At 40.1% G+C, this 14,289-nt stretch overlaps 1 protein-coding gene across 15 annotated transcripts in view; it reads left to right on the top strand.

The window, feature by feature from the left end:
• NEK11 (NIMA related kinase 11) overlaps positions 1–14,289 on the top strand; it is a 291,003-nt gene that overhangs the window by 61,611 nt on the left and 215,103 nt on the right. For all 15 annotated transcript variants that reach the window (XM_088840715.1, XM_088840700.1, XM_088840706.1 and 12 more), the window contains one exon: positions 9,321–9,439. In XM_088840715.1, the coding sequence (XP_088696841.1) occupies positions 9,321–9,439 (119 nt within the window). The remainder of the gene's footprint in view (positions 1–9,320; positions 9,440–14,289) is intronic.

Raw genomic sequence — 14,289 nt, 5'->3', positions numbered from 1 at the left:
TGGACCTTTGTTGGCAAAGTAATGTATCTGCTTTTTCATATGCTGTCTAGGTAGGTCATAACTTTTTTTCCAAGGAGTAACTGTCTTTTAATTTCATCCAGGTTTACCCACATTTGCTTTATTATTCTGTTTATCTGTCTATCTACTTTTTTCCTGAATCACTTGAGAGTAAGTTGCAGACCCGTTGCCCCTTTGTCCTAAGTCCTCCTGTGAGTGTTTTCTACGAGCTAAGGATATTTCCTTAACATAACTACAGTAAAAAGATCAAACTCAGGAAATGAACATTGATGCAATGCTAGTGTGTCATACAGTGATTCTCAGTGTGCGACCCCATGCCAGCAGCATCAGCATCAGCATCATTTGGAATCTTCAGTGAGAAACACAGATTGTTAGCTTCCACCTCAGCCATAATGAATCTGGAAACTCTGGGGGTGGGGTCTGGCCATCTGTGTTTTGCCAAGCCCACCAGGTGAGGCTGAAGCACACTGAAATTTGGGAAACACCCATCTAACCCACAATTCACACTCAAATTGAGCCCATCTGTCCCAATTATATCTTGAAAAAGGACATTTCTATAGGAATATTTTTCTCCCGTAGGATCCAATCCAGGATCATGTGTGTTACTTTTTAAATGCTGGTGGTTTCCGCAGGCTAAGCTGCTCCTCCCACCCCAAGGGCGTTGCCATGGTAATGGCTTTGGCTGGCAGCCAGGGAACAGCTGCGGGGCTTCCTGGCTCCACCTGCTGAGCTGTCAGCACGCACTTTCCTGACTCGGAGGGATGACGACGTGTGGGTCGCTATTTTTCCTTGCTAACAGAAATTTTTCTCATCTTCCCACCCAAACTTCATCTTAACTCACAGAAGTCTGGTATTATCCTCTTTTTATTGAGGTAAAATAATAATATTGGAAATGGCAGATGGCCAGACTTGCACCTCATAGGAAATGTTATCACCATTGAAATAGCTGGTGTTTTTTAATCTCCAAGTTTCCTCCTCTGTAATTTAACCTGAGGTCTTTCAAGATTGAAATACATATAAATGCATTCACAAGGCCCCTTATATTCACCACCCAACGCTTTGGACTCATTACATTATGTTATGAGTGTTGTGTTGTTTAGTTCAACATGGTGTCTGGCTCTTTGGGACCCCAGGGACTGTAACCTACCAGGTTTCTCTGTCCATGGAATTTCCCACGTAAGAATACTGGGGTGGGTTGCCATTTCCTTTTCTAGGGGATCTTCCTGGCCTAGGGATTGAGCCCGAGTCTCCTACATTGCAGGCAGATTCTTTATCACGGAACCACCAGGGAAGACCAGTTATGAATGTAAAAAGCAAATAACCTGATTCTCACAACTTCCTGTCAAGATGTAACCAAATCTTCAATGAGTAATAGTCCCCAAACTACAAAAGTGACAGAATATTTCAAATATTGGTGTCTTTATTCTCTTCCAGCCTGGGAAATGGGACTACCAGCTGTCCCCTGCCGGCTCTCCACAGTCTCATACCTCTTCATCTGTGCCCTTTCAGAACATCCTTCCCATCCTCCCAGGCCCTGTGAAATGCCGCCCCCTCTACAAAGACTCCTGTTATCTCCTGGCTGAAAATCACCCCTCACTCAATCCCTGACTCTCATAGCGTTTCAGCTAGGTGACAGTCAGCACATTATACATAGTATAATCCATCTCAGACTCTCAGCGTGTGGGACTGATCTTTTTCGGATTCATTTTTGTGTCGCATCATGAGCCCGTGTAGTGAGCCACAAAAAAGTTAGTACTCAGGAAATTTCTTTCCTTTTGATGAATTCTTTACCATTTGCTTCCAGCTGCTTCCCACCTTATTTCTGTCAAGTGCCGATGTGTAAAAGATTAAATGTTGCATCATTCTATCTGTCATATATGTTGAAATCACTTTGCCAGAAAGCAGAGAAGGTTGGACTTGTCTTTTTCCCGCACTATGATATTAACATGGCTAAATAAAAATTGTATCAATATAGTGGTAGTGCTTAACCTTGGCTGCACTCTGGAGTCATCTGGAAAGCTTTCAAAACTCCTGAGGGCTAAAGCCCTCCTCCAGAAAGTCTGATTTAATTGGTCTGGAGTATGACCCAGAAGGACTTTTGAAAGCTTTCCAGGTGATCTAATGGGCTGCCAGGGCAGAGAACTGAAAAAAAAGGAGGATGGCCAGTGTAGAAATAGAAAGATAGAGTCATAGATGAAAACTGAGTCAGCGTTTATGGAGCACTGAGCAAAGATGAGGCTCAGCTGTGAACAGGGCGGGGTGGGGGAGAGGGGAGCTGGTGGAGGGGAATCTGGCGGGCCCTGCTGGTTGGTGTGGTTTTCTACTCAGGCCATTAGCTGGGTGCTATTATTCATGAAAATTACCCTGTCTTGTTCTCCTGGTTCCCTGAGCAACTTTCTGTCCTATTTCTTTTCAAACTTTCATACCCTGATGTTTGCATTTTTTTAGTAGTAGTTGCCTGGAGTTGCTTTACTGTTATGTTTGTCTAATTGTGACTAAGAATTTTCCTCATTCTTTCTACATTTACTAATTAGGGTTCTTCTGTTAGAGCTATGCCATCCTTCCTTCCCCTCCGTTGATGTCTTTATTCAATTATTTGTATCAGTATGGAATCATGGATGTTTATTTTATTCTATGGGTTATTGCCCAATGCTGTCATTATTATTTTGTTTCTTAATTTGGCACAGCTTTGGCGGGTGGGGCTTCTTCAAATTGGCTCCTGTGTCCTCTAACCATGCCCCCATTTTTTTAAAAGAGAAGTAGATTCTTATTTCTTAGTTATATTTTGTAGATGAGGAAATGGAACTCTGGAGAGGTGGAGTGATTTTCTGGCAATCTCATGTCTGGAATGTTGGATTTCATCCAGGGCAGGACCAGGGTCACAGGGGAACAGGGAAAACTGCTCTTTTTTTTCTTACTTGGCTTACTCTTTCCTCCTTTAATATTTAATGGAGTCAACCAAATAGTTCATGGTTCCTATCTTCTCAAACATGAAATTATCTCTTTCTACCTGGACATGAATTAATATAGTTGGATTGTTTTATTGTTCATATCAGCAGTGCTAACCAAACATGTTTCAGATGTGGCCCTAAACTAAAGATAGATTTTAATACAGCCACACTAATCAAGCCTGTCTTTGTGAATAATGCAAAATATGAAAATAACACTTTAACTTACAAGATGAACAAGTTCTGGGGAATCTGATGTACAGCATGACCATGGGTAGCAATACCATAGTGTACACCTGAAATTTGTCAAGAGAGTAGATCTTAAGTGCTCTCAACACACATGCCTGCGCATACACACACACACACAGATGCATGCACACAGGAACCATGTCAGATATTGGATGTGTCAATCAACTTGACTGGTAGTCAGCTCACAGTGCACGTGCTCACCAGATCATCATGTTGCACATGAAAGCTGCTCCTTCCCTTGGCTTATTCTCACTTTTGTTTTGTGTCTTTATCTACCTCTATTTATATAATACATGCATATCCACAGACACAGAAATATATGTGTATCAATTTGAGTACACAAATATGTCTTAATGTAATGATGATTTAATTGATTATTGTATTTTCTATCAATAGGAGACTAGATAGGGTTTGAAAGTAGAAAGTATGTGGACTTTAGCATCACATTTATAGATGAAAGCATTATTTCATGTCACTTCTTAAGAAAAAGTAAGTTGTACCATTTTATTCTAATTCATGTACATTTACCTCAGCAGGAAGAAACTTACACTAAAAGGATTTGGAAGAAAATTGGCAACTAAACCCGAGTGCTCAGTTATATTATCAGACATAAATAGCACGATACTACATGGTATTCTTTAGTAACCATTTAGAAACTGGGTCTTCTTATTTTGTGTTTAAGAACATAACATGATTTGACATTTTCCCCACTTTTTATGAACTCCATTTACAAAGTTAGAAACATGTCATTATAAAATCTTACTCAACCTTGACTTTCTCAAATACATCTTTCGCCTTTGAAATTTTTCAAACTATTTGACAAAATGTTCCCGTTAGTAGGTGAGATATTTGGCCCATCTGTGTTATTATCTAACATCATTTTCTTAAAGTGTGGTCTATAACCTGTCCCAAAGTCACTTAGGATGCTTGTTAAAAATACAGAATTCTTTGGTCCTCTTCTAATTTACCAAATCAGAGCCTCTGTTGATACAGCCCAGGAATATACATTTTAAACACTCTACTTGGGTGTGTCTGACATGTGCAAAATTTTGAGGTCTACTGGAAGGATGTGTCAGAACATCATTTAAAGGAGATGCAGAGGTGAGGGAGCTGAATCTTAAGATGTCAGCCCAGAGAATTAATCAGGCGCAGCTCTTTCATTTTAGAATGAAGAAGTAGGGCAGAACAGTTTTTCAATCTGCTTCTAGCCCTGAAATTCAGAGATTATTTTGCCCTTTGCGTGTGCTCTGAACGTTGCAGTTGCGTTGTACTCGGGCTCTGAGAAGGCTCTCCTCCCTCCTTTAAACTGGAGATAAGTGCTTCTATTGATGACTTAAAAAACAGATTAATTTTTAAAATGAAGTCCTTTTAAGATTTAAAACTTTTTAATGGCAATCAAAGATGGAGTTCAGACACTGTATTTGGGTTGCTCTTCATTTCTTTAAGGTTTTGGCATTTCAATCTCATGTTGGTTAACTTGGATGGTGGAAGGAAGCAAGATCATTAATCCATCAAATGGCACATTTTGGGTTACAGATTTTTGAAACCTTAGAATTTAACATCAGGGCTTTTATTGCAACTTTCAAGGGGATGATGTTAGTGAAGGAAAACATTTTCTGTCAGAACAACATTAATGTTGGCTCAAGTTAAAGTCTTCTTGAACCTTCTCATTAGAGTTGCTTTAGCAATAAAAGTCATCATTAAATATTTCTCAAATACAAAGTCAAGGAAACAGAACTTATTACAGATACTGTGATAAGAACTTGTGAAACCAAACTGTGACATTTCATCCAAAACATTTGATTTTTACTTTGATGATGGCTTAACAAAAGAAATAAATGCTTTTCATATTGCTCAATTAAAATCAGACTACTTCACAAAAAAATTGTTTCTTTCTTTTTGTATGAAATTCATTGTGTCTTAATTTGTGAGTGATTTGACCACCTTAATTAAATCCTAAGAAAATCTACAGAGTGTTTATTAAAGAACAAAGTAAATTCAAGACAAATAGCTTGTCTTACAGATAAACATACAGAATGAAAACTTCAGGGTGGGGAATATCTTAAGGAGAATAAGACCCAGCTCTCTGATTAATTTAATTTTTTGGCATTCTGATCTCTTGTCAGTAGAATATGTCCTTTGCTTAATGCTAAAAACTAGTACATTTGTTATTCTTATGTCTCTACCTGAGAAGAGTGCTTCTGTACACACACCCTTCTTTTGACATTTCACTTTGAGGCCTAGTATTGAAGACCCTCATCTTTTTATTCCCCAGTAGTCTAAGTATGGGCTTCAGAGGTTAAAGCGTCTGCCGCCAATGCGGGAGACCCGGGTTCGATCCCTGGGTCGGGAAGATCCCCTGGAGAAGGAAACGGTAACCCACTCCAGTATTCTTGCCTGGAGAATCCCATGGATGGAGAAGCCTGGTAGGCTACAGTCCACGGGGTCACAAAGAGTCGGACACGACTGAGCAACGGAACAGAACAGAACAGTCTAAGTATATATTTCTTTAGTTACAGGAAATGTGCACACACTTAATAACATCAGTGCAAGAAACAGACAAGCAGCCACTTACTACTTGAGGGTGGAGCTAAGGAGATAATAGATGAAGAATAAATGTCACCCAGGAAGCGTGCTCCTCTATGGCCAAGATGACTCACAAGGAGATCAATACTGAAGCTGACACAAATGTGTAGAAATTTATATTTCTTTAGCTAATATAGTTTTAGAATGATCATAGGAATGAAAAACAGTGTTGCAGTTTGGAGACAAATTCCTGAAAGAAGTGTTATTTGAACATGCAGATATATTTCTCTAAATTTCAGTATTTTCTGAGGCAGGCAAAAATACATACACAAAGGCCATTTTTCATACGGGTGACTGTACTTCTATATGACTTTCCTAAAGTAAGAAATATTGGTTTGAAGCTATCTTCACTGATATTTAAGACCAGCTTTTCTTTTCATTTCTTTCTTCCCTCCCTCTTCATTCTTCCTTCCCTCTTCTTCCCTTCCTCCCTTCCTTTCTTCCTTCTTTCTTTCCTTCCTTCCTCCTTGTTCCTCCCTCCTCTCTGCTTTCTTCACTTTCCTTCTATCACTCCTAACTGAAGCTATTCAGGAAGCGGGTGTTTTATCATATTTAGAGACTCTAAATGGGATATTGAAAGGAGATCTTGTTTTTTTAATAAAGTTTTTTTTTTGTTGTGTGAGAGAAAGCTTTACTAGAGTCCTCTTGGATAAATAAGGAAATCTGTGTTTGGAAAAATTATATATTTTTTCAATTCACCTTTCTGTAATGATCTAATGTCAAAAAATGTTTTGTGAAACTTATAGAAACATTATGACACTGTGAAAGTATGGTCAATAGGATTTCGGTATGCACTAGGATTAAAAGCGGAGAAGGCAATGGCAAGCCACTCCAGTACTCTTGCCTAGAAAATCCCATGGATGGAGGAACCTGGTAGGCTGCAGTCCGTGGGGTCGCTAAGGGTCGGACATGACTGAGCGACTTCACTTTCACACATTGGAGAAGGAAATGGCAACCCACTCCAGTGTTCTTGCCTGGAGAATCCCAGGGATGGGGGAGCCTGGTGGGCTTCCGTCTATGGGGTCACACAGGGTCGGACACGACTGAAGTGACTTAGCAGCAGGATTAAAAGAGGGGCTTCCTAGGTGGTGTAGTTGTTAAGAATCTACCTGCCAATACAGGAGACAGAAGTTCAATCCCTGGGTTGGGAAGATCCTCTGGAGAAGGAAGTGGCAACCCACTCTAGTACTCTTGCCTGGGAAATTACATGGACAGAGAAGCTTAGTGAGCTACAGTCTGTTGGATCACAAAGAGTCAGACATGACTGAGCACAAAAAGGAGGAGAAAAAGGATTAAAAAGAGAATATATAAAGGCAGGTTTGGAGGATGAGAAGGAAACAAAGGTTTGTTTGACAAAAAGTCAAATACTCAATTCATATCATAAACTTTGATCTCCTCGGCCCAGAAAATCCAATAGGATGTTGAGTTTGAGTGAGGATGTGAGTTGCTTAATATGTCACTTATGACTTGTCATGCCCTGTGTAGAAGGACAGAAAATTCTAGGCAAATGTTTGCACATTGCACTGAAAGAAAATAAAAGTGCATCACACATGAGTTAGTTAGTCAACCTTGTGTTGTTTGATTAGAAGCAATTTGTCTTTGTTTCATTGGTGATGAATGCTTTTCCTTTGCATCTAATGATGATAACTATCAGGAATAGTCTGAGTGGCTTAATGTTTGTTTCTGATGCTCCTTGCGAGGGGAGCAAGTACCTCTCCTTTTTGTGGGCCTGCATTGTTGGCATCCTCCAAAGACCACAGTCACATTTAACCCATCCTTTTCTTCAAAGGAAAGCTTCTTGAATTTTTTCTAATTTTCAGTGTTTTAAGGTAAAACAGATAAGGTATGGGGGTTCTCTAAGAGAATTTGACATCTTGTGTCTTCATTTCTATAGTAGTTGAAATACATTAATATCAGCATAATCAGAAAGAGTTTTGTATCAAACACCACCAGGCAGTTTTAAGTGTTTGTCATTTGTGATCTGAATTAGCTTTTGGCACCAAGTGTTATTCTTAACTGAACAGCAGTGAGTAGTAGAACAGAGATTACTAATGTTTAAATGATATGTTTGGGCCCCTCAGGAGTCGGCAGGTGCTGTATTCCTGAGTGTTGCTATAGTTAAACAGAGAAGATGAGAGGTAAGCCATCTCAGGAAAGTGGTAGTCAGGGCTTACCAAACCAAAAAGAATCTATACTCCAGGACTAGTACTGTATGCACAGTGTAAGCACCAAAACAGCATCATTTTATATTAAATTGCCATCACTAATTTAACTTTTATTGTCTCTGTTTTTAATTTGTATACATGTTAGGGTTTTATAGTTATGTAAAATTCTAAACATAAGGGAAATCATTCCTAATTTTATGTGGGTACATATTAATATGTAATATAATAAAGACAATTTTTAGGTAATATTTAGGTAATGTAATAAAAGTTAATACCCTTTAGAAGAATTTTGTTCTTACATGAGATAAACACAGCTAGCCAATAGTTGAAGTGCTGAAGACAGAGTTTCTTCAGTAAACACTAATGGGAGTAGAAAGAACTGAGCTCCACTGTGCTGTGGACGAAGTGACTGGGCAATTTAAAGGGAGAGTAACGGAATGGATAAAGTCCACATAAAGTGGACACAGTGCTGACAAAGGTCCCTATAGTCAAAGCTGTAGTTTTATAGTAGTCATGTACAAATTTGAAAGTTGGACCATAAAGAAGGCTGAGCGCTGAAGAACTGATGCTTTTCAATCTGGTGCTAGAGGAGACTCTTGAGAGTCCCTTGGACTGCAAGGAGATCAAACCAGTCAACCCTAAATATTCATTGGAAGGACTGATGCTGAAGCTGAAGCTCCAGTACTTTGGCCACCTGATGTAAAGAGCCGACTCACTGGAAAAGATCCTAGTGCTGACCGTAAGATTGAGGGCGGGAGGAGAAGGTGGTGGCAAAGGATGAGATGGTTGGATGGCATCACCTCAATGGGCATGAATTTGAGCAAACTCTGGGAGACAGTGAAGGACAGGGAAGTCTGGTATGCTGCAGTCCATAGGGTCACAAAGTGTTGGACATGTCGTAGCGACTAAACAACAATGGAGTGGAGGCAGAGGAGGCAATGCAGGCAGGGGCCTGAGCAGTCAGGGAGCTGAAATATGACAGAAAGTGGGAAGGCAGTTGGTTCCTCTGAACCATCTGATTTTGCTAGCTAGCACTTATTGAATTTGGGCTCCTGCCTTCCCCAGTGGGTAGGGGACAAGGGCTCCATCTTGAGGTGTGGCTGGAACAATTTTTTTTGGCAGCCTTGAGTTTTCTCAAACAGGCACGTTAAGGGGAACTAGGGTCATCCTAGGAATGTGACTTTGAGCTGTTAGAAATATGTTAGCATTTGTTCAAGTCTCTTTTGACCAAAGGGGATGCCTAGTTGAGAAGAAGGCTCCAAAGGCTGGCAACTTTTGGCCAAGTTGAGAGGTCTTGCTGTGATAGTATTATAACTGAAGGAAACATATATATATAAATACTGTTTTGTTTCAGGGTCGAGATCTGGACTGTAAAATACAAGAATATAAAGAAGTTGGGAAAACCTTTCCAGAGAGTCAGATAATAGAATGGTTTATCCAGCTGTTGCTGGGAGTTGACTACATGCATGAAAGGTATGTTCATTTATTACTGAGGCACAGGGTTTTTTTCACAGTCATGTCTGAACATGAAAAATGAAATTTGGGAGGTAGAATGAAAAGGAAGCAAATCCAAATGTAAATGACTATACTTAGACATCTATGATATGCTTTTTTATGAAGAAACTGTCGAATGATTATACCTAGAGGATTTACTTGATTACCTTTTATGTTGTTCTAAAAATAGCACTGACTTTAAATACAAAACAGAAACTTGTATTAAACATATTTCTCTATATCTGATCCTATCCTGTGAGCCATAAGCATTTCTCCGGTACCTTTAGCATCAGTGAATTCATTACATCTTCCAGCAGGCTTGAGCTGTGAATACCCTAGCATGCTGCAGATAGATTGTGGGGTTACTTTGAAGTGTGTCAGTGCACATCTAAATATGCTCACATCCCAAGACAAGTTAAGGAATTAAGGCAGAAGATATAAGTGTTCAGACCAAAAGTCAGTTTTGACATTAAGTATCTGATAAAAAAGGTCAAAGTATGCTATATGGGTTCAACTATTTATAATTTGCCTTTGCAATATTGGCCTCAAATGTTTTATTTTTTTTAATGTTTTACTATTTTTCCTACATGTCAAAAACAAGATATTTTAGATGTTAAATGTTTTATAGACCCATAATATGATAAGAATGCATTTGGAAAGATGAACATACATAGACAAATATAAGTAGATGCTTTGAGGGATCCATGTTAGCTTTCAACTTAGGAGTGGTAACATTCTTCTTGAACAGAAGTGGAAGTTTGTAGGGTACACCAAGGCCGGGCAATCCATGAATGTCAAATAGTTTAAATGTGTCATCTGTGCTTTCTGATGGCATAAAAAGTAATCTGATTATTTGATGCTTCTTCTTCTGCTGATTCTGTATCTCTTCTGAAACACATGCTTGATGAGACAGCCACTGACTTACTGACAGTTCACAACAATCTTTTGAATGGTGTCAAACTATCCTAAGAGACAATGATAAAAAAATATGAAACAATCTTTTAATAAACTGCTGAATATAAGACTTCTGTGTACATACAGTTATATTTGTATTCCTTTTATTTTCTCTACTGTTCCTTGGCATATTTGTTAACTTAGACATAGGGAAAACAACACCTATAAAGATGTCAACTTTGGTCTTCAGTGTACAAAATACAAAAGTGAAATCTGGTTGATTTAGAAACCCAAACATTTTTGATGTATTTTGGGTTGGCTTAGTAATAGTTAAAATAAATGAGTTTAAAATAATCCTTTAAAGAGAGGATTTAAATTTGTTTTTAACCCTTCAGCATTCTAAGAAAGTCATTAAATAGGGCTAAATATTTGGGTATTTGTGGATATGTAGATCTGAAATACCATACTTTGTGATTCAGATAATAAATGATGCACCTTTCATTATGTTATTGTAACCAATTATTGCAAAGTTTTTCTCTACAGATGGAGAAATTTCAATTTTATACTTAAATTTATTCATTCACTTATTAAATGGTGTTAAGAGTCGGGAAGATCCCCGGGAGAAGGAAATGACAACCCATTCTTGCCTGGGAAATCCCATGGACAGAGGAGCCTGGTGGGCTACAGTCCACAGGGTTGCAAAACAGTTGGACATGACTTAGTGACTAAACAACAACGTAAAACAGAAAATAAAGCCTAACTTCTTCTGGTTCAAGATGGCAGAGTAGAAGGGTATGCACTCATCTCTTCCTGCAAGAGCACCAAAATCACAGCTAGCTGTTGAACAGCCATCTGCAGGAGAATGCTGGAACCCAGCAAAAAAAGATATCCCACTTCCAAAGACAAACAGGAAGCCACAGCCAGATGGTAGGAAGGGTGCGATCATGATAAAATCAAATCCTATACCTACTGGGTGGATGACCCACAAACTGGAGACCAATAATGCCAAAGAACTCCTCCCACTGTTGTGAAGGTTCTGAATCCCACATCAGGCTTCACAGCCTGGGGAATCTAACAAAGGGACTGACCTTGAAGGCCAGTAGGATTTGATTACAGGACTTCCACAGGACTGGGGGAAACAGAGATTCCAGCCTTGGAGGGCACAACAAAATCTTGCCTTCACCAAGACCCAGAGGAAAGGAGCAGTGACCCCACAGGAGACTGAACCAAAGCTACCTACTAGTGTTGGAGGGTCTCCTGTGGAGGTGTGGGTCGGCACGGACATACTACAGGGATGGGGGCACTGGCTGAAGCAGTCCTTGAAGGTCCCCTTTGGTGTAAGCCCTTGTGAAGGTAGCCATTAGCTCTACCAAAGAGCCTGCAGACCCCAGGGCTGGGTCGCCTCAGGCCAGACAACTACCAGGGAGGGAGTGTAAACCCACCCATCAGCAGAAAATTGGATTAAAGCTTTACTGAACAAGACCCTGCCCACCAGAGCAAGACCCAGCTTTTCCCACCACCAGTCCATCAGGAAGCTTACACAAGCCTCTTAGCCTCAGAGGGCAGAAACATGACTTTTCCTACAAAGGTCCATATAGTCAAAGCCTTTGACTGTGTTGATCACAATAAACTGTGGAACATTCTGAAAGAGATGGGAATCCCAGACCACCTGACCTGCCTCTTGAGAAACCTGTATGCAGGTCAGGAAGCAACAGTTAGAACTGGACATGGAACAACAGACTGGTTCCAAATAGGAAAAGGTGTACGTTAAGGTTGTCTATTGTCACCTTGCTTATTTAACTTATATGCAGAGTACATCATGAGGAACGCTGGGCTGGAAGAAGCACAAGCTGGAATCAAGATTGCTGGGAGAAATATCAATAACCTCAGATATGCAGATGACACTACCCTTATGGCAGAAAGTGAAGAGGAACTCAAAAGCCTCTTGATGAAAGTGAAAGAGGAGAGTGAAAAGGTTGGCTTGAAGCTCAACATTCAGAAAACAAAGATCATGGCATCTGGTCCCATCACTTCATGGCAAATAGATGGAAAAACAGTGGAAACAGTGTCAGACTTTGTTTTTTTGGGCTCCAAAATCACTGCAGATGCTGATTGCAGCCATGAAATTAAAAGACGCTTGCTCCTTGGAAGGAAAGTTATGACCAACCTTGATAGTATATTAAAAAGCAGAGACATTACTTTGCCAACCAAGGTCCGTCTAGTCAAGGCAATGGTTTTTCCCGTGGTCATGTATGGATGTGAGAGTTGGACTGTGAAGAAAGCTGATCACCGAAGAATCGATGCTTTTGAACTGTAGTGTTGGAGAAGACTCTTGAGAGTCCCTTATACCGCAAGGAGATCCAACCAGTGCATTCTAAAGGAGATCAATCCTGGGTGTCCATTGGAGGGGCTGATGCTAAAGCTGAAGCTGCAATACTTTGGTCACCTCATGTGACGAGTTGACTCACTGGAAAAGACTCTGATGCTGGGAAAGGTTGGGGGCGGGAGGAGAAGGGGACGACAGAGAATGAGATGGCTGGATGGCATCACCGACTCTGTGGACATGAGTTTGAGTGAACTCCAGGAGTTGATGATGGACAGGGAGGCCTGGCGTGCTGTGATTCATGGGGTCGCGAAGAGTCGGACACGACTGAGCGACTGAACTGAACTGAACTGATGGTTTTTCTAGTAGTCATGTATGGATGTGAGAGCTGGACAATAAAAAAGGCTGAATGACAAAGAATTGACACCTTCAAACTATGGTACTGGAGAAGACTCTTGACAGTCCTTTGGACAGCAAGGAAATCAAACCAGTCAATTGTAAAGGAAATCAACCCTAAATATTCATTGGAAGGACTGATGCTGAAGCTGAAGCTCCAATACTTTGGCCACCTGATGCAAAGAGCCACCTCATTGGAAAAGACCTGACTAATTGGAAAAGACCCTGATGCTGGGAAAGTTGGAAGGCAGGAGGAGAAGGGGGCAACAGAGGATAAGATGGTTGGATGGTATCACCGACTCAATGGACATGAGTTTGAGCAAGCTTTGGGAGATGGTGAAGGACAGAGAAGGCTGCAAAGAGTCGGACACAACTGAGTGACTGAACAACGACAAATCAGAGGGCAGACAGAAGTAAGAAGAACCACAATCCCACAGCAGCTAGAAAAAATACATTACAGATAGTTAATCAGGATGAAAAAGCAGAAAGTTATGTCCCAGATGAAGGCATAACATAAAACCCCGGAAAAACAACTAAAGAATTCAGAATAATGATAGTGCAGATGATCTAGGATCTCAGGAGAACAATGGAAAGATGCAAGCAATGTTTGCCAAAGACCTAGAAGAACTAAAGAGCAAACAGAGATGAATAATATGCTAGAAGGAATCAATAGCAGGATAACTGAGGCAGAAGAACAGACAAATGACCTGGAGGACAGAATGGTGGAAATCATTGCCACAGAACAGAATATAGAAAAAGAATGAAAGAAAAAAAAAAGTGAAGACAGCCTAAGAGACCACAACATTAAATCTATCAACATTTGTATTATAGGGGTCCCAGAAGGAGAAGAAAGAGAGAAAGGAACCTGAAAACTATTTGAAGAGATAATAGCTGAAAACTTGCCGAACTTGGGAAAGAAAATAGTCAATCAAGTCCAGGAAGCACAGAGACTCTCAGGCAGGATAAACTCAAGGAGGAACACATCAAGAGACATAGTCATCAAACTGACAAAAATTGAAGACAAAAATAAAATATTAAAAAAGAATTTAAATCCAAAAGAATGATTCTTTTAGCACATGGCATGGACACTTATGAATAATGATGTGTGAAGCTTAAGAGTATTCACAGTTCACTCAAAGCTACCTTGAGGCTATAGCCCTGAAACTCCTTCCTTATGCTGTGTTAACACAAAACCCAACCTCAGTGACTTAGGACA

Source organism: Moschus berezovskii, chromosome 1 (assembly GCF_049115385.1).
Source record: "Moschus berezovskii isolate FMDL1 chromosome 1, NW_MosBer_1.0, whole genome shotgun sequence".
In the NCBI taxonomy this organism is placed as follows: Eukaryota; Metazoa; Chordata; class Mammalia; order Artiodactyla; family Moschidae; genus Moschus; species Moschus berezovskii.
Note: the sequence above shows the minus strand (reverse complement) of the source record. Positions and strands in the feature narration are given on the sequence as shown.